This window comes from Stegodyphus dumicola, chromosome 8 (assembly GCF_044657685.1).
Source record: "Stegodyphus dumicola isolate Sdum_Otavi_A_Nest chromosome 8, ASM4465768v1".
In the NCBI taxonomy this organism is placed as follows: Eukaryota; Metazoa; Arthropoda; class Arachnida; order Araneae; family Eresidae; genus Stegodyphus; species Stegodyphus dumicola.
In genome coordinates this window covers 79,298,573-79,320,791 of record NC_140775.1, presented here as the reverse complement: position 1 = coordinate 79,320,791, position 22,219 = coordinate 79,298,573, and the positions used below count along the sequence as shown (strand labels likewise).

Sequence of the window (22,219 nt, the reverse complement as noted above, 5' to 3'; positions counted from 1 at the left end):
AACTGATTGACCTAAGTATAATTAATGCGTTGAGGTTAAATTAAATATTTTGTAACTTAAATATTGAGAGGTACATTACAATTTATGTTAATATGCTTTTTAGAAGTCAGGTGTCTCATTAATACAGTTATGGTTTAATAAAGGGCGTTCTAATTTTTTTTAATGTGTAGTTTGCAAGGAAAACAAATGAAAATATGCGTGATTGCAGAACTCTTATTTATATTAATAACTAACTGACTCCTATTACGTATCTGAATTTAGAAAATGGTATGTAAGCATTCTAGCGAATTCTGGCCGAAATTTGTTTCATGAAGGAAACATAAAATCCTTACGCATTGCTTTTAATGAATAGAAACGTTTAACGCAGTTCTTTACATTAACATTTCCTCATATCTATAAGCTATCTTTCTTCATTTTCTTCCCTTTCGTAAAGTTTCTAATCCCTATTCATAATACCAATAATTCACTGTTGTTCACGTGGAACCATTTCCGGAAAACAGTTTAAATTTTAAGACAAATAATCGTTTCTGAATGCTAAATTTGAACTGATTTGTTGAATCCTTTTGGTTTTATTGAGGACAGACGCGGTTATTCAAAATGATTCCTTCTGAACACATTTTTTTTTCTAATTTACAAACAATAGGTCCCAAGCAAGGCAAATAAAAGAACCATCCAAATTTTTTATATGTAATTAAGATTACTTTCTTTGATTACATAAACAATGTGAAGATGATAATCAAACAATTTCCATTTCGCCCAGGATGCAGTTTGTTACTGTTACGCCAGTAATAATGCGGTAAACTGTGAACAAATTTCCTGCGCGTTAAAGTATTCTATGAGCCATTAGGCTAATCTACCACCCCTTGAAATTATTATTAGTTACGTATTTCTGTTACGTAGGCCAAAAGCGCTTGGCTTCTTGTAACCTAAAGTTGCGTCATTTGTGAATTTTATGTTTGAATAAAATACACCCTTCTTCTAATTTCTGTTTTCTTTCACAAAGCTAGAAGATAATTCTTCAATAGTCTATTATTTAGTCTATATTGTATGTTCCCAACGTGACATAGACTTATTACGTTTTCTTTTTTCCGTAATTATACTTTCAAATATTTATCATAACAACTAAACCTTTTATCATACCATAGACGAGTGATTAATACCGCCGAACATAAGGAGTTGGATTCGAATTCATATCCCGGCAAACGAGCATAGCTTTACCATCGTTTTCATGGTTTTCTCCATATATAATGTAATAAAAGTCAATCGCCCTGAGAAGTTCCTCTGAAATGGCTCATTTTCTGACAATTAGATAGTCTTGCGAATTTGACCTTAATTAATTGACTAACTGAAGCATTTTTAGTCTAAAATAAGGAACAATTTCATTAATTCTTATTTTTATATTAACTTCATAGAAAAGGATGATATCTTATATTTTGTTATTCATGATTTTAAGATTAGGTTAGGCTAACTGAATAGGGCAAAGAGAGCTATCTGCCTAGGAGAAGGGACTTCGTAGAGGAAGTTTTAAAGAAAACTGGCACATATTAACTTTAGACATGGGAAAAACCTCAGTAACCAACCAGGCAATTATCCTGTTTGTCTGAAATGAAAATACTAATGTTAAACGGTCTTAACCACTTCTCCACTGGTGAGAATGTGACTTAAAGCAGGGCTAAATATCTGCTATAAAAGTGAAATAAGTTTCTTAGTATAACACTTCACTAACAGTTCTCAACAATTTTTTTGGCTATAATAATGAAATACAAAGTTTAAAATTTATTCTTGTTTCTCTAAAAGTTTCATTTAAAGAAAAAAATGCTGATAACATTTAAGCGATAGGAATCAAATGTAGGCAGTCTAATAACTATACAAATAGATAGATAAATATAGATAGAATAGATATCCCTTACCTACAGTATACTGTACGAACACTGTACAGCCTGTATGCAAAGAATATCTAATCTGCATAATCTTTCTGAAGAAGGAAACAAGGGACAAGAAGAGCAGAAATTTGAGGAAACACATGTCATAGAAAATGATGTTTGTACGCATTCTTCTCTTAAATAATGCAAGATGCAAGACAAGGGTAATAACTCATATTAAAGCAGCAAGAAACGTCTCTTAAATAAAATGAAGTGCGCTCGTAAAACAGTTGATGTATGTAGCTATGTACTGCACGTAGTTACATATACCATTTATTCTAATTGCCTTGTAATTTTGGAAGGATTATATCATCCAAATCAATGCCGGTGAGTCTTAAATCTAGGAATAGAACTTTTGCTTGAATTACATATTAAGCAAGAAATCCAAGATGATCGAAAATTTTAAACGCAGTTTAAACGCAATGCACACTGTTTCGTTTTATCATGCGATAGGATGAAATCTATGATATCTTGAGCATGAAAACATAAAATAGCCATATTAATATATCACTGAAGTTACTATCGCGTAATTTTAAAGTTGACTAAGTTTTGTTTAATTTATGTTGGTCTTTAATGTATCCCATTAGCATTCCACTTGGCAGAACGATTAATGCCTTTTTTATTATTTTATTAGTTTCAAGATATGCACAGTAAATCCTTGCCGAAAGCGAAGGTTACGTCGTTAACACATTGTGCGTACGGCAAAATTGCATTCTTCAAAATTTTGATGCCAGCAGACATTCATTGTTAAAGAATTCATATGTTCCCATGAGAGCTTAATCATTTCTATGCAGTTTTTTACGTTTGATTGCCTAAAAATGTCATTAATATGTCAATCTTTACTTCATCTAGCTCTTTATTCGCAAATATGTAAACATGCCGTACATAACAGGCTTTGAAAGTTTTTATGATTCCTTGATCCACTAGCTGGAATAAGGAAGTGATGTTCGGTGGAAGGAATAAAACCTTTTCATTTGGATGAGGGCTTCGGCACCGTGTCTTGAAGTATTATTGAGAAGTAGGAGAACTTGTAAAACTCGGGTTTTGCTGTTCTCACCGTGTCCTGGAGCATTATTGAGAAGTAGGGGAACTTTAAAGCTCAGGTTTTGCTGTTGTAAGTAATGTTTAAGTTGATGACTGAATGAATTTTTAAAGTTGATTCTTTGAATGTAATGAATAAATTTTCAAGCTGATTGTTTGAATATAAGGAATGAATTTTTAAACCAGAGCATTCAAGAGAATTTTTTTGTTGCCCAAGCATATTTAACTTATGAGTTAGTGCTGCCACATGCTCAAAGATTTCTTGTTGGAAGAATATATACGCCTGAAGCTTAGTAAAAAGTATGTTGCTATCGTAACGCTACCGACACTGTGCAGCGTACCTCGTACAATTGGAATTCTCACGTTGAATAAATTGAATGGAGGCAATTAATATGTTGGGAATACGCGTTCATAAGGGATTTCTCTACATACATTTTCTTTTCACACTTCTGGGATAGAACATTTCTTCAAGTTACCTTAAAAGCAATTGAACCTATTTTAATTTTTATCGTACTGTCGCCTTTCTCCGTTTAAATTTCGTCTTCTGCATGAAATTCTATAAAATTTTATTAATGCGAAATTCCATTAAAATTACTTAATTTCTAATACAGAATCAGCGCCTGTTTACTGTCTCATCGATTCTGCATAGATCTTATTTTGAATAACTGTTGGGACTCTTTATCTACGTATATTAAATCATAAATTCTGCTCAAAGAAGAAATTAAAATAAAAACAAATAGTACTCGTTTAAAATTTTGAGCTCAGAATCGCTAAAGACATCCTTTTTGAATGTAAGAGAAAAATAATTTCTTATATACTAGCTTTACATCGCAGTCAACAGTTGCTAATTGATAAATTTTTGCGTAATTCTTCACTACAGAATTCGCGAAGCTAACGCAACATATTAATGTGTGTTAATTTAAAAACGATCCATGTCCAACGTGAAAGAGCGGAAGATTAATCTGACTTATTAACCACAGATTTAATATTTAAAAGTAAATTCTATACCCCTTCCTTTTTTAAGATTATGCAAAGAATTTTATTGGCTTAAAAATATCACATTTCTCATCTTTTCCTTTCCTTCTTTCCCCTCAGTTATTTTTTTCCGTTCCGTTTAAGTGTTATATTATACATTTGTAATCTCTTTCCGTAGCTTGCGTTTAAACTCAGAAATGTACATCCATAACATGAGATCACGTAACATCCTTTGACATGTTTCATCCGTAACATGTGAAAGGAATCGTCTTGGAAGTGTTTCTTCTTTTTAGTAAGCGGATTTGATGTCCTGCCGAAAGAAAAGTGTTGCCACTTAATAGAAATATTTGCTGCAAGCGGTCCATTTAAACAGATATAATACTAAATCACATCTCGAATAATCAAGACTTTTCTTTGCAAAGTAAGCGCATTTCTCTATATGGCGATAATTTATGGCGAATAAATATTAAGTAAATTTTTCTTTCCTACGATCTGGAACTGCAATTTTTCACATCATTTACATATTTTGTGTTTTGTGAATTGAATTCCTGCAGAGTTAAATTTTAAACTAACAGGGTAAGTGCTATTTTCAGCATAAATTGCTTTAGGTATTAAAATGAAATCAATGTACGAAGATTAAATGAATCTTTTTAAAGTTTGATTTCTGTATTTTTTAAATTATTAAATATTTTTAACAGTGTTCTTAAACTTTGTGAAATTTTAGTAGAAAAACCTTTGGAGGCGTTTGACTAATTATGAAGTTTTCAGAATGTAATCTACTTTTCTTTAATCGCCCTCCAGAAATTAAAAAAAAAAAAATAATAATTATCCAAAAATTTACATTTACAACAAATAATGAATAATCATAACGATATATTATTATTGATATTATTATATTAAATACTAACACTTTTTAAAAATAGTTTCATCTCTGTAATAACTGAAATAAATTTTATTTTATTTAAATCTGAAAAATTATTAATTTAAATAATTTTATAAAAATTCCGATATGATAGATTTTAACGTGCTGTCCTGTGTCATTGTAGGTACGAGTATCATGTCTGAAATGTTTTAAATAATAACAGTGCAATTTTGATTATTCTAAAACATAATTTCTCTATGCTATTTTTTTTTAATTATTCAGTTATTTTCAATGAAAGACTCTTCAACACGAATGCTTTTTTCGCTTTCAAGAAGTTAACTTATTTATGTCAAGAACATCGAGTCTTATTTTCTTTCTGCGTGTTGTATGCCTGTTAATGACGCAACGGTTGTGTCGTACTCTGAAATGTAGTTCAACTTAAAACTAACGCCAACAACCATTCATGACAACGCTTTTAACTTACTCGTACATGTTTGGCAATTCACATGGAGTTCTCAGTGTTTGGTTAATGTAATTTTTTTATCTCATTCTGTTTTACATTTCTTTCGCAAAATTTTGAATGTTTTGTTTAATTTGTTAAGTGTTTGACATTTTAAAATTATATTTTTAAAAATTTTAAAACAGGATATGATTACATTTTTGTAAAAATATTGTTTAAATTTTAATTCTTGTTTTAATTTTAGACGGTAATTTAATTATTCTGAAAAGAGCTTTTTTACAACATAAATTTTAATAAAACTATATTTTAATTAACTATTTAATAAAACTATATAGTTAATTACATATAAACTATATATAGTAAAACTCTATGAAATTACCTAAAGTTACTTACAGATATATATGTTAAGTTAGCTGTATAATAAGTAAATTCATAATTAAACTCTATATTTACGAGTCGCGTAAAATTAGCTGAATAATTAAGTAATAAGAACTACATGAATACGCTTTAAAAATAAGCAACAACATTATGCTTTTCTACACCGCAAGAATAAAACGTTTTTGAGTTCATATCTTAAACGATGTTGCTTTATATTAAAAAGTTTTTTTTAATTTAATTTTATTTATCTCTGGCAGTATTTGTTAATATTATTTACTACTGTGTAGAAACACGCAGTTCAATCGCAAAAGAACTTAAAAACATATAAAATAGAACTTAAAGAGGGTTAAAATTTAAAAGCATTCTGATAGAAACAAAAAGCATTCAAACATGCTAAAAAATATTCAGTTAAAATCAGGAGCAGTTCAAGAAATCAACCAGTCTGTAAGACCTGAATCATCCGTCTACCACGCCTGTTTCTTTGAAAAATATTTCCTGCTGAAGCTGCAAATGAAATATTTGTTCTAAAATATTTCTCGTTGATACAGAAAGATAAGTATAGGCAAATATTTAAACCCTTATTCGTAGCGTAAGGAGAATAGTATCAAAAATTTGTAAAAAAGAAAAAAAAAAAAAAAGAAAAGAAAGAAAAGAAAGAAAGAAAAAAAATGTATATTCTTTTCTTATTTCATTTATGGTGTAAGACTGTATGCCTGTGACTGAAGTGTTTGCATTTTGTATGCTTTTGTTGGTAATATTTAAGAGCCTGAAGCAAACCACTAAGAAGAAATATGAGTAAAATTTAAAATAAACTAAAATGGCAATCTTATAAAAATTTACATGGCAGTATATTCAGAAGTTTAATAGTGAAGAAGGTAAAAGTTACGGAATTTTTTAGGCACGAATGAAAGCATACGTTATTTTCAAACCTTCTATTGAGGTTTATTGAGATCTTCTTTCGAAATTTATTGATTTCAAACAGATGGCCAGTGAAACAATCAATTGTTTATGTCGTATTCAAACGTATATTTATTAGTAAACCAAAGTAATAATGAAATGCCGTATAATCAAAATGTCGTTAAGCATTTTATATTTGTGTTATTTAATTGTGTCCTCACTTTCAAATGCATAAAATTCATATCGATTGCTTTGCTAATATTCTAAAAGCCAGTTTGAATAAATAATAGTACAAAAGCTGAGTAATACACCAAGCGAAAAAAGAAATTTTAATTTTGCATGATTGTCATCGATGTTGTACTGGGTACCATCAGAAAAAAACCCGTTAATGTGCACTAACACTAAAATAACATTCCAGACACGCATAATTTAAACCAGACTTGCAGATTCGCTGCTTTTGACCAAGTCACGCAATGACTGTGTTGACGCTATTGCATTCCACGCTTCATTATTGAAATAGTTAATCTCGTGATATACTTCCCCCCCCCGTTTTTTTTTTTTTGAGGGGGAGGGGATATTTCCCTCTTATTATGGGAATTTTAAATACAAACATCGAACTTCCATTCAGCTAATTTTATTTTTTCAGACTGTGTACCATCTCTACGCATCCCTGTTCTGATTTAAATCAATAAAAAAAGTAAAAAATAATAACATTGTTCCATAATTGATATTTTGGAAACGGAGGCAAGTTTTTTTGTCAGAATTATTTGCAACCAAGCTTTATGGAAATAAACATTTATTTCCAAATCTGAGTACTGACAATCGCACGAAAAGATAGGAACAGAATGGTACTAGACAATTACTGTGTCTCCAAATGTGAATTTTAAATAACTAACAGAATATTGATAAAAAGAAAATAGTTTGTTTGTTAACAAAAGTTCTATGAATATTTGAAAGAAGTACTTATTGCGTATATACAATAAAATTATAATTATTATCCTGAATTCTAATTATGATTATTATGCTAATGGTAATACAATTGTAATTATTATCTGAGACTCTAGCATCTTATTGCCAAGCCTAATGATGCTAATATCGTTTAAATTTATTTAAGTGTTCTTAGCATGTTTATTAATTTATTATTGTTCATACCAATGCAATACATAGCTTTTCAAGATGATATTAATTTGTACTCGTAGATTCGTTAGGTTTAATGAAACAGAAAGTATGAGAAATGTAGAATATTTCCTCTGGGATTCGAACTCCTGATCCTATAAATGGGCCTGCTGTTCTTTACTTGTACTCCATAAAACATTATTTAGCCATAACAAGTGGTCATCTTCTAAAAATAGACTTAACAATCGTGGTGACGTTATAGCAATTCTCTTTTCATGTTAAGAAATTAGATCTAACAATATGCAATGTAACTGATGTCTATTATTTTGTGTTAGCTTTTCGATGTACGAATTATTGTGTGTGATATTTTATGAATGAAGATAAAATATAATTTTTGATTTTAAAGCGTATTTTTTTGCGTTTAGTTATTATGTTACTGAAAAAGGAACTTCTGAAACCACATGAGAATAGGCTTTTTTTTTTTTTTTAATTTTCTTTTACTGCTATTAAAATGATTTTACAAGCTTAATCTTTGTCAAAATAAAATACGATAAACGAAAGAAACATTTTCTTAACTTGCGTAATAGTTAATACGTATTTGGACTAAAAATCTAAACTAAACTTTGGACTAAATGTTATCTCAGTTCAGTGACCCACGTTCACTCTCATCGTTAGAACTGTGAAACTGTGTAGAACTGTGAAATCATCATGGATTTTCCAAACATGGTGTATTACATCTAAAAACCTTAGTTTATTTCTTCCAGAACATTAAGAATAATTAAGCCCTCAAATTTTTTAACGTATCGAATAATGCTTTAAATTAAAATAGCCAGCCACATACGTGTATTCTGCGCAACGTTCAACCCTTACTTGATGTTTAAACAACCTTGGCACTGGTGTGAACTCGTCGAGCGCACGGAGGGAACTAAAATATTTTGATTGCTCAGTGATCTTTCTCAGGTTGTTTTAATTATTCTGACTTTCGAAAATATTACTTGTAAACTTAAACATTGATCAGCTGAGTGCGTCCATGTCACACACACTTTTTCCTCTTCATTCTTTTTCATCATTCGCCATTTTTTCCCTCTTCCTCTTTCTGAATCATATTAACCAAGATGCAGATTTCATTGCTAACGCTGGAAATAATAAATAAAATAAATAATAACTTTTTGCTTTTATAATATACCATCTACGGGTTGAATTATCACATCGGACAATAAATAACAACTAAAGTAAGCAACTCATGCCTTATTCATCTCATAGTATCTTAAAAGTAGCATCATTTCGTAAATCATAAAATTAAATCACAGTATTAAGGCTTATTGGTTGAATTATTGGGATCTTGAAATTCACAGTTTAAATGTGTAAAAATAATATCTTACCTGTTTTCCAAGATAAAAGTTTTAAAATTTAGAATGCCATTTTAAACTGCTGTACAAATAATTGCTATCCACAGCTTCAGAACAAAGAATAATTATATATTGATATTTTTAGTATTAGCAAATACTAAGTTAGTATTTTCGCGTGCTAAAATTTCGTACAAACTTTGAAAATAAACATACCAGGATCGCAAAAATGTTAACTAAAAATTTGGAATCTTTTTTACGCCTCTGAACAGAAAAATTTGAAAGGTAAAGACATCAGGAGCAAAGCCAGATATCTTCATCATCAATTTGCATCTCAAATATAAATAGTGTAGCAAATATATAAAAAAAGTAAGGCAACACTTAACTAAAGCAACTGTCTAAACGTGAACTATTAGTTGACTCCGTCCACGGCACACACATTTTTTTTCTCTTCGCTTTTTCGAATATAATATTATAAAATTATAAAGATACAGAAAATTTTCATTCTGAACTTATTAGCAAGGCTATAACAATGTTGTATCGCTTTTAAAGACAAACAGAATTTTCTAAGCGTTAAATTGATTAAATAATTAAATTTTGCATTTTCTGTAAAATAACGTACAGTAACTCACAAAAGTAGAGAAACACTGTGATTACCCTCCAAAAATATTACAGTTTTAAATTTATAAAACTGAGATTATGAAATATGATTTTCTTGAAATAAGCATTTACCTAGTCTTCCTTTTTCGATGTGTCTTTCTTTTTCGATATGAATTTTTGATTTAAGAATAAAATACGTAGTTCAAAAATTAACATTTGATCTTTGGAGCAGAAAAATTATATCACAAGAGTAATGGCACACTACTAAAACTGCAAGAAAGATTCATGGTAATAAATACATATGTGCATTTCTGTTATTATTTTGCATGAAAATACAGAAAATATCTGATAAATCATCTCCTTAAATTTTATGTCAAGTGTTCTTAGAATTCATATAATGTTAACATTTTTTTTTTTTGTCATGGCTTTTTCAAGACGGTATATAAGATTATGAATTTGTAAATTTATTCTTTATTTGTGACTAGAAAAAGCGAAATCTCTTTAAAAAGTAGTTGAAATGACTCATTTAAGGATTTAGCTGTTGTCTAGAGTACAAAGCATGACGAAATTCCTAATCAACGATATCTCGGGAATCTGTCGAAGATGTCTTGTGGAACGCAACAAAATATTGTCTAAAATAACTACAATAATCGAAGACTAGGATTTCCTGAGCATGAAGTAAAGCAAAATTAATAGCGTCGAGTACTTGTTAATCAAAATATTGTTAAAATAGGGATACGTTATGTCAGATATAATGGCTGGATGGCAAGTTAAAAGCTAGTTGCAGCAGCAGAACATGGCAAAAGAGAGCTATGATGCACGTGGCTATCTCAAATTGTTATCTTAAGTTTGTTGTTGTTAAAATGGATAAGTATAAAACTGTCGTTGCAAAACCTTAACACGTAAAATAATTTCAAATTTTACCAAGACTCTTGAGCATGTTGTTATGAATAAACTTTTCATATACCTCTCTTCTTAAAGTACTTCCTTCAGTTTTCAAATTTAAACCCTATCGAACATATCTAGCAGGAAATAGAATATTCGAAAACAAAAATGTCTCTTTAAAAACAACGACTGAAATTTATGGTACAGAACGAAAGAAGAAAAATTAATACTTAGAAAAGTTAGAAGTAATTTCTAAAATTATATTTGATTTGATAGAATAAGTGTCTCATTATTTTTTAGACATTATTTTCCACACAAAAAAAAAAAAGAAAAATATTAATTTTTGAATTCAATATTTTGTTTTTGGAGACACTATTTAGTGTAGAAAGAACGTCGAGTAAATGTATACCTCAAAGAAAACCATGTTTTGTAATTTCAGTTTCAGGCATTTGAAAATTTTGACAGTGTTTACGGAAATTACAAGTATCTTATCAATTTTTTAAAACGCTGTGTGTAAAGAAAAATGACTGCTTTTTATTTATTGATTGATTATTATCCAAAGGAAATGCTTTACTCGTATATTATCGAAAGCTTCAGTACTAGTACTGAATGTTAAATTGATTTAGTTAACTTCCGGTATGAACCGGTATGAAACGAATTTAGAAAAGATTCTAATGCAGGAACTTACCAGCAGTTTCAGTATTTAAAATTTGCAAAAAATGATTTAAATATTTTTGATGGTCATAAGCATCTGTCTGTAATAATGCAATGATAGTATTAGAAATATTTTGAGTTTCACAAAACTGATTAGACACTTTAGGTTTAAAAAAATTGTAAATGTCAAAAATTTTAAATACATTGAAGTGAAACTGAGGAATATTCTTTTCTTTAAAGTAAATGTTTTATCTAGTGTTCTTCTTAAGCATTTTTCATAAATATAAAATATTGAACTTAAAACGCAATAACTTCTGTACTCAGAGAAAAGCTCATGTTACAGAAAAATCAACATTTTATCGTATTTTTATTTTGTAACAATATGCGTAGCTTAGAATTTGAAATAATTTTGCGCTTTTAGCTTTTGTGCCATTGATTTCAATTTGTATTTCAGAAAATCAATGAGCTTCTAGTTATCCATTAAATATCAATAAACTTAAAATTATGGTTTTAAAAAGCGGCATGTAAGCCTACATCGTAACTCTTCATAATATTCTACAGTGAAACTAATTTTAGCTACCCAAATATTTCTTCTGCGTGTTAAAAACTGACCATCCTAATTAATGATATTAAATTAGCTTCATCCATAAAATATTATATTCCAGTGTTCAGAATTTTTATTTCTCATAGGTTTTAAGGGAAAATGTAACGTTTTTGTTTCTCCACTGACGCAGAATTTATATCGTGCCACCCGGCCATTGTATCCAGCGCATGGAATTACTACATTTTAACAGTCTATTGATTCATGAACACTCTGCATTATTAATAAAGTTCCGCTTTAGGCTTGAAAACACCTATTCTTCAATTAGTTTAATATTTTTGACGGTATTACTTTGCATTCCATCTTTAATAAGAACATCCTTAATTGTTTCCAATGTTTGCATGCTTTTAAATTCTAATAAGTTCTGAAATATTTTTTAAATTATTATTGTTGTTTGCGTTTAAGTGAGTGCCTGTCAGGAACCACTAAATATTTTAAATTAACCATTTCAACATTTTTTCCAATAACGTTTACGTTTTCTAGATGCAAATTAAACCCAAATCTACAAATTTCCTTGATGAAACTATGATAATAAAACATTAAAATAAAATATTCTAAGCAAACTGAGTGAACGAATTTAAGCAGAAGATTTTCAATTTTTTTTCCTTGTTAGTCTAAAATAATACCATAAATTTATATACTGTATTCAATGTAAATGATTTTGCTTGAAATCAAAGTTCATACGGAGACACTTCTGTGACCTGATTATCCCAATCTATAGGGAAAATTCTAATTTTTGAACTGAATATTTTATTCTTAAAAAATTATTTATAGAAAAGAAAAGGAAAAAGATAGAAAGAGGACTCCATAAATTCGTCCTTAAAAAATCACATTTTTTTTTTAAATTTCAATTTAACGTATTAAAATTTTTCGACGTTATTTTAAGAGATTAAATGTGCCCAGTCACTTTTGTGAGGCACTATAGTTTTTTTGAAAAATCGTTTCTCAGAATTATCAAGATTTCCATAGGTGTAATAAATTTATTATAAATGCATGTGTTTAGATCAGATAATTTAAAATTTTGGTAAAGCGTAAGTAATTTCTAAATCGTGTCGTTTTTATTTGAATTAAAATTTAATTCACTACTGATTAAAATGATAAGAAAGTCAGATAGTTGCTTCGGTTAATTTCATAAAAAAAGATACTTTCGTTATATATAATTTGAAATTATACGTAGAACTAGTTTTTGAACATCCCATTATAATGATGACTTTTATGACATCATCTTCATTGGGACAAAGAAAGCACAGTTCCGAATATATATTTTTAAAACTGCACTTACCTAAATTGCGTTACATTGTAAGATCTACTCGAAAGTTTTCTGGAGAAGAACCAGAAGCTATTTTTATCCACATACTGTTATTTTATTGGTTTCTATTTTTTATGGTCAGTTATTGATTTAGAAATTAAGGTCAAGGCCAGGGAATTGTTGATTTACGGAACCCATGCTTTAGTTTAAAACAAGGAAATTCAAGGAAATGTAGCAATTTAAAAAATTGCTTCAATTTTTTTTAAGTTTTTCTTCCGAAAGTAAAGCAGAAAACTACTGAAAACCGTTTTTCTTATTTTCTTTTTTTAGTCCAAAAGGGCAATTTGCTCTGAAGGACTATTCATTTCGCTTTGGCATTTTACGTTGAAAATTATAAATGGCGAATCACTTTTGAAATTGTTGCCACCAAATATTATCGCCCTATATTATATTTAAGGAAATGAAATAATGAAGAATCTGCATGAATGTATGAAGAATCTGCAATGTATGTTTCTAGCATTGTGATAAAACGACGGTACTTAGAGACATCAAAATTTGAATAACTTAATCTTAAATAGAATATGGGCATGTTAAAGCCCTAATTTGGAATTTGAAATGTGTTTTATTACCGATTTCATATTTTGTAACACATTAACGAATTTTTGATTAACAAACTAAACGATTTCAAAGCGAGCAATGGCAACACTGTACGAAAAAAAAAAATTTTTATCTCCAATCGCACGAGACCCTGTATCGGAAATTCTAAAGATATGGTCATTTTAAAATTATTTTGCGATATTGCCGTTGAACTGAATTTTAATGGTTTGAGTACGTAGAAAATGATATTTAATGAAGATAACACACAAAACGTTAAAAAAACGCCCCTTTGGACGTAATTTAAAATCTGAAACCTTTCAGATTTTATTAAAACATTTTTTTTAATTTTGCAGACGTATTAAGGTTCTAAAAACTAAGATTTTATTAAAATAATTTTTAAAAAATTCAAAACTTTAAGGCTAAGCTGCAAACATTTGATAATTCACAGTAGAACTGGCCAGCTACTAGGCTGCGGAACCAAATGAGGTCTACGATTTTCTTTCTTAAAGGTATGAGCAAATTTAAGAATATATGCTGCTATTACCATTTTCACGTACGATTTCGTATTTTTCATCATCTTACACTTATCTAAGAATTTTTAAATAAATTAACAATAAGAATGAAAAAAGACTTTGATACAAAGGCCAGAACTTCTGTTTTTGTTTCCGAGTTCTAACATTTGAAGGCAATGTTATTTATAATATTTTAGAAGACGATGAAATCAAATATTTTAATTTCTTATATATGTAAATTTTTATGAGTGTTTAGTTTCAACATTGCCGTATCTGTAACATGTTACTAAAATTTAATTAAAATATATACCAATGCATTGAAATAATAAGTGCTCGGTATTTCCGGACAAAGTCCTAAATATTTAAAAATAAAATATTACACAGTCAGTGGCTTCAACACTGATACTAAGTTAGCCCTCAGTAGGTATATTGGAAGTTAGCGATTTCTGTTATACAAGATCTGAATGGTGGGATTAATTGAGTCATATTTGGATACCAGTGTTTTGTTATTAAAATATTTCTCACTCTTCCCATTTATAATGTTTTTGTAAGCTTTATGGAGTTAATATTCAGAATTATTGGAAAGGAAAGATATCCAGTTGATCTATAATTTCTGTTAAATATAATATAGCTGTTGACATCAATTATATAATCAGTCATTTTATTGAAATGAAAAGCTAGAATACAATGCAAAAATAATTTTATAGCTACTTATTTACATGATTTTATGTAATTTTACATAAGCTGAAATTACGTATAAATAATCGCAATATCTTATGTAATAAGGAATTTTCTCTTCTATCAGCGCGTGCGTGCCTTCTGGTGTAACTGGAAGCACACCCTGCTAGCATCGGAAGGTTCGGACTTAAAATCCCTTATGCTTACTACTTGGATAACTTAACTAAATAACTACGAATGCTTACTACTTTTCATGCTTTCTACTGCGGTAAGTACCCAATCACTATAATCACTAGTGATGCCCGAACTAAAATGTGGTTAAAGATAATTCGTCGCCACCTGGATTTGGAGACTGATTCCCCTTATTCCCAGTAGCCCTTTAAAATCGAAAGAGTATAAAGAATTTTCTCCTTCCTTACCGCATACCTTCGTGGTGTAATTGAAAGCGAGTGCGGCTAGCAATCGAAGATCTGAAGATCGAGTCCCGTTGAAAGCTTTATTGAATTTTTATCTTTCCTTCCCCGAATTAAAACTATATTATTTTTTATTTTGAACCACTCTCATTAAAAAGCGGAGAAATAAAACCTTCTTCAGGGCAGGAGAAAACTTAGTTTGATCATTATTTCAAAATATTATCCTTTAACGATAATACTCTTCTGCTGATGCTGGTGCAGTAGCTCAAAATATTTATGCAGCTCTTTTGCTGGTGACTAATTTCATCGCCGTATTCTTCGAAGCTATAATAGGATACCATAACTTCCTCTTGCTATGCTAATTTTATACACAAGCTACAGAAATGTGTTTCTTGCGTCATTAAGGTCATCGCAAACTCATTCATTTCTGACACCAGAAGAAGCTGCTGTTACGTGAATGAGTAAGATTTCTGTCAAAGGACACTGAAAAAATATTATACGTTGTTACAGAACAGGCCAGCATCAAGGCTAGAATTGTCTTAAGCAACTGTGTACGCGATCTGGCGGAAGCACGAGACTTGTGGGAAGATAATATTTAAGGTTGGTCATTTTAAAATGCTTTCATGTGTCTAAATTTGGGAGTAGTTTTTTTTTTTTTTTTTTTTTTTTCTGTTAACAGTAGTTTTGTAATTTCAGAAATCTAAGCTTTACTTTCCCGCTTGGTTGATTTAAAGAATTCATTTGAATTTCTATCTTTTCCTGGGGATTTTACATGTTTCACTATTTATATGAAATTATGATTTATATGAAATTTCATTATATGTGCAAAATATATTAAAAAGACTTGTTTGGTCATTTTCAAGTGGAAAATTTTGATTTGCAGAATGAATTACTTATAGGTTTACAGCTCTTGCAAAGAAAAATTCTTTTCTTTCTAGCAGCACAGGAAGCAAAATCAAAATTCGGAACGCAGTTTGTCCCTAACCTGCAAAGTGTAAAGATCAAAATTTCTTTAATCACTATTATAGCTATGCTGTGTGGAAATATAGTTGTGTTACGATATCTGCTCGATAGTTTAAAGCAGTATGTTGTTTCACAAAAATGAAATGACGGCAGCACACATGTGCAATTTACTTGCCTGATTACTTCACAATATAGCGTAGCAAACATGTGGGAAACAGCGTAGCAAACATACATCCTATGTCACATATTCCATTAAAATAAAAGTTTGTAACATATTGCTTCTGAATATTCTTGATTATATTGTAAAGCTGCAGATAATCCTGCTGCTTTCAAATAAATTCAGGAAGACATATCATCAGAAATAACGAATATTTCTACTGTAACAAGATTTTGGCTGAGTTTCTTCAGTAAAGACTAGTTATAACATAGATATGAAGCTTATCATGTGATGGCCTATGTAAATTATATTTGCATACCATAGTTTTCACTGCGTGAATTACATGTTCCGGCAAAATAAAAATTGTTGCGACTTCACTTCTGAGAAATACTTGTTGCAAGGACTCCCACGCAAGTAATATAGTGAAAATATATACTTTCCTGCGCCCTCAGTAATTAAATCTTTCATAAGTAGAAGGGTGCAAAAATATCAGTGTTAGGTAAATTTATGATGAAATATTATCACAGTAAATGTTTTTGATGACTGTTTTGTATCACTGTTTTAGAACCGCTAGGTTTAACCTGAATAGTTCTAGGTTCTATATTTTGAATTTCTGGCGATTAATTCTTAAGCTAGTAAATGTTTCGCAGTTATTTAGTTAACTTAATTTAGGTGCTAAACCAAAATATGAACGCAAAGATTACGTGCACATTTTTAAGTCTTGTGCTTTTTTAACAATTCCTATTATTAAATTTTTTTATAATGAATTATTCATTAGATCATATATTATAACTTAAATTTTTCAAATTTCAACTTAGCCTCTTAGAAGTACTGCCAGAATTTAAATCAGAATTTTGCAATTCTTAATAAAACTATAATATCAACATATAATGTCTACTGTCTTCTCAAGAATCACTAAACGGATTTTGCTATACTTTTCGCTAACAATAAAAATGTTACTAATGACTTTCAACAACTGATGCTTTTCTTTCCCATATATATTTTATTCTTTAGTGTTTTTAACAACAATCATTTCGCTTTTATACTGCCTGAGCTACTCCGTTTTATTTCCCTTTCGCATTATATGAAGTAAAAAAGTATATAACTTGATGTCTTGAACGTGCACGAAGAAGCAGGGTTTGTTCGAACCTTTTCGTTCCAGTTCTGCTAGCTTACCATTTATCACCGAGGAATAGTGTTTGGTGTTTTGGCTGCGATGTTGAAAGAAGCAAGTCACCTGAAAAAACTACATAACTTTTTATCTTCAGGCTCATCTGGGGGGGCGAACTCTCTTCTTCTACGGAGCTTACGTCATTGTGTTCTGGGAGAACGTTCGACTCAGATTCTTGGAACTCCAAGATCTCCCTCGCTTCTACACTTTTTTTCTGCAGTATTTCCAAAAACCTCATGTGCCTTTAAACAATAGTTTTCTAACAGTGTAAATAAAATTCCATATTATTTATTCAATTTTAAACTACACTTATTTGGCTTGGAAGAATTTTTCGTACTCCACATATTAGGAAAATGATGGAAAAACAATTAGAAGCCGTTCAAGAGAAATTCCTACGTTCGTCTTAAATTGATTTTTTTTTTAAATCTGAATATTTTAATTGAAATTATCTAAAATGAAGTGCTTTAAATGCGTTAAATTTCAACATATTTTCTTGCATTTTCGTTAGAGATTGTGATAACCGAATTCTGGAATCCTATGAAAACTGACTAATATTAAAAATTCTAAACTTAGCGTCATTCGAATTTTTCAAATTTTACTCTGAAAAAAAGTTTTGACTGATAACTTTGGAAATATTAGTTCTATTGACGTCTGATAGAATCTTTCTTTAAAATAAGAACACTGTTGTTGCATAAAGTGTCATGTACTTAATTTTCAGGAGATTAAATTTTTTTTATCTAGCTTTCATTTGCGCGAGTTATTGAAAACATCCCGACAATATCTGTTTTGATTAAAAAAGGCACTGAAAAAAATGTAAACTATTACTAAAAGAATCACTGCTGCTTCTAAACAGCACAATAATCGAGTCCAGGTCGTTGTGCTAATTTGCAGTTTTATGTTTAAGAAGAGAAAATAAAAATAGAGTCAGTGGTGCTTTCTAACGACCACTCATTATAGCGATCATTTCATGTCAACGACCAGTGAAAAAAGTCCATAACTGATGACAACATATCTAATCCACTTTCTTTACAGTGTCCTTTCATTATAACGTCCGTTTTTAGGACGCGAGAAGTCGTTATAACGGACATTGTAGTTGTAAAACAACCAATATTAAAGTAGTTTTTTTTTCTGTTGTAAAATTTATTATTTATCGACGCTTTATTTTTTGTTCTTTATTGCTGGTAGAATGTCTGATGCCTATTCTATTGTGAACATAGGTTGCTTGGTTTATATTTAATCTAATCATTCACATATATCACAAAATTCTATCCGATTGCATAAATTACACATTAGTGGAAGTTTTGTGGCTTTAAATTTATAATTAGCTACCAATTAACTCCTAGCAAAAAATACAGGAAAAGTACTGAACTATACTATTTCAAGTTTACAGTCAAATCTCAATCAACCGGAGAGTGGTTTAACCGGGCTCTCTTAAAAAATGTTAAGTTTGTTTATTGAGGAACAATGGGAAAATGTCTATTATGAACCATTCGAATGGAGCAAAATTTCTACAGGAAATGAGAAAAGGAGTATAAAAATCATTTCATAAAAAGAAAAGTGATTATGAGATTACGCCACTAAATTTAAAAATTGTTTTTTATTCGCAACAGTATCTGATTTAATTGAACAGAATCTGGAATATAAAGGGTGTCTCATCAAGAGCGCCTCTGCACAGTCAGATTGCTAGCTTAGAATACACAAAAAAATGCCCAAAGAAGTCTACCTATATGACCCATAATTTTTGAGATAAACACAAAAGAAAAGTATGACGTCATATCCCATGCAGAGCGTCGGTATTTGCATATGTTTACATAGAAAGGTGTTCAAAATATCAGCCGCGCTTACCAAAACATGCATGCGCACCCCGTGGAGTGGCTGATTGCACACTTTGCAGCAGCATGGTGTCCATAAAGTACACGCAACATTAAGACAAGCAACTAAGTCACTTTCTGTGGTAACTACAAGTAGATTTTGATAGACCAATTCCTTCACATGGCCCCAAAGAAAGAAATCCAAAGCTGTCGGATCTAGCAATCGTGGCGGCCATAAAACCAGACTCTCCCACGTCCATTCCAGGGGCTTTGGTATTCCATATCCAGCCAATCATGTACAAGACCGCTGAAATGCGCTGGAGTTCCATCATGCTGGAACCATAGGCGATGTGACGGATATAATGTAATATGTTTCTTTCGCATTTTTCTCGAAAATTATGGATCATACAGGTGTTCTTTTGGCATTTTTCATGCATTCTAAGCGAAGAATCTGGCTGTGCAGAGCTTTAGCGGTGCTGAAGAACACCCTGCACAAACACAGTTAAATCATTCGTAAAACTATATTGCTAAATCATAAAATTAAATTAAGTGTACCGTCATTATAACTCTTGTCGGAATACTAACCTCGTATTTCGATAGAAGTCAATGGGAATCAATTGATCAAGAACAAAGAAAAACAAATCTTCGTATTCTGAAATTTGTTTTTAACAACTATTAATTTAATTTTACGTACCAAATAAGCATATTCTCTAATCCAAACTGCTTAAAATTATTATTAACAGTATACTGTTAATTACAATATGGGTTGCTTGCTTTTATATATTTTTCTAACTTCTATCGGATCAAACGCGACTTTTCATTAACCATGGATGTTGTCTTCGAAATTACCCTAGTTGACTGAGAGAGTGGCTGGCACCACAGCAGGTTCAGTCGTTGAGGTCGCACTGGTCAGCTAAAAAGCTTAGCGCCGATCCTGATTAGAAATCTACTGTATTGAGCTTTGAACCGCCAAACCGGTATAACTGTTGTTGACGCTGACTTTCATATCGAAGTTCTGGGGTTCTAATCCAAGAGAGTGCATGGAATTTTTAAGCGTATAGAGTCTGTGCGGCAAAGATGCGCTCAAAATGCACGGTGAATGGAAAATTCTTTTGAGAGGTTGGTAGTAGGAGAAGAGGTGTGGAAGAGCCTCAGGCACATACACCCCCCCGGGTGTCTTACGCGGATGGGGAATAAAAACCACCGGCCGCAGTCAACTTTTTTATAATATACTTAGATGTTACAGATACATTAATTACATTGTTTTCCATTATAACTACTTGGTTATGCCTTAAATCAGAAAGCGGGTGTACGGGTGTTCGCCATCAAAATTGGGACAGAAGCTTAACAGTTAGTTAGCTTCAGCACTACCTCAATCAGCTGTGGTACTGGCCTACCTTCTACCCGTATCTGTATTTTGTCAATTTTTTAAAATATTATTTATTTTTTTACATTAATTACATTAACTGATCGATGCTCTGGTAGCCACATCTACAACAGCGCTGGGATTCAAATGATTTAACAACCGGTTTTTGCTGCTGTGAAACGATTTTTTATAGATGTGCAATTGATTATCTAAACATGTATTGCAGTTATAAGTTTAACAAGCGGTTTCTCGAATTAAAATTATTTTAGGAAACGGTTCTGCTGAACCAGTGCGAACCTGCTGAATACGATTTGAGATAACGTAAATAGAACAGATTATGGGATTAATACGCTGTTTTCATTTTGAATATGTCATCAGTGTCATCAGATATAGACCATGATTTGATACATGTACAGTCAAATCTGACTAGAAAGACTGTACGATTAGATTAAATCTACAGACTTCAGCTTTTGCGCTTCGTCAAAAGTTATCGTTCCAGAACATGCACTGTCTGGTTTGATGTTTAAGAAAACATGCACACGTTTCATACTTTCGGCATATGCAAAGTGCCTTCTCAGAAACCGTAAATCCTTAAAATAACCTGTGTTGTTTTTATCAATAACAGAAGTAAATACTGCTGCTGAAACTGCAGTTTGTTAAATTCATTCCTTTGGATCTTGTCTTTTCTGAAGATTTTTGAAAATTTATCGCCTAATTATATTATTTTTAGTCATTTCTGCAAATGTTTTTTGTGACCTACAGTGAAGAACTGAGGCATTAATTTCAAAGTGTCAAAAACAGCTTGAGGAATGGAGAATGTATAATAACGAGTTGTCTTCCTGAAACATGGAAAAGAACGCATCCAAACACAAACACCGTGCGTTCTTTTTTAACTAGGTCCACATAACACCCTCTTTGAGTTGCAGACAGATGGTGAACATGCGCTAGATTGCGCAAGATTACCGTGTTCTTTTACTTTTTCTAGAAAGCGCTTTCTTTGCGGATAGGAAGAGGAAGATGTAAAGCTTTCAGAACTTCGTTTTCCAATGATCGGAATTCGGATAAGAACGGGTAAGTCGTTCATTATTGATGAAGAACGAGAATAATTTACGAAGAATTTAAGTGTTAATCCTCAGCTGCTATTTGAATAGCAAAAGTTTAAGAATTTTACTTTTTAATCGTATTTTTATTTCTTAATATTTTTTCTGCGTAGAATGTTTACTCCTAATTTATAACCATGGTCATCGCAAGTGGAGAAATCAATGTTCTCAGGTGGATTCGTCAAGAAATTTAAGAAGCTCTATTTTATAATTTTTAGCAGGATATATCGTTTTTGAATTAAACAATTATAATTAAGGCTGATGGAGAAACGCTAATTTTTTAAGGGAATTGAATTTTCTTACTAGATTTTAAGACGCTACGACTCAACGAAAGATTCCATCTGATGTTCTGAGGACTCGTACTAGTTCATCCGAATCAAGAAAGATCTCCTCAGAGTGAGCTGGTATCCGCTTCATTGGAGTCTTGCTTTTATTCTTCGGAAAAAATAATCGCCATACTCTGAG

General features: G+C 30.8%; 1 protein-coding gene across 6 annotated transcripts in view; it reads left to right on the top strand.

Moving 5' to 3' along the window:
* LOC118196229 (band 7 protein AGAP004871-like) overlaps positions 1–22,219 on the top strand; it is a 164,991-nt gene that overhangs the window by 77,732 nt on the left and 65,040 nt on the right. Inside the window, exon 1 of one of the 6 annotated variants that reach the window (XM_035367660.2) lies at positions 21,686–21,725. The exons of the other annotated variants lie outside the window; for them this stretch is intronic. Coding sequence (XP_035223551.1) covers positions 21,701–21,725 — 25 coding nt within the window. The 5' untranslated portion in view covers positions 21,686–21,700. Of the gene's footprint in view, positions 1–21,685; positions 21,726–22,219 lie in introns of those variants that run through there. 6 annotated transcript variants of the gene reach the window in all.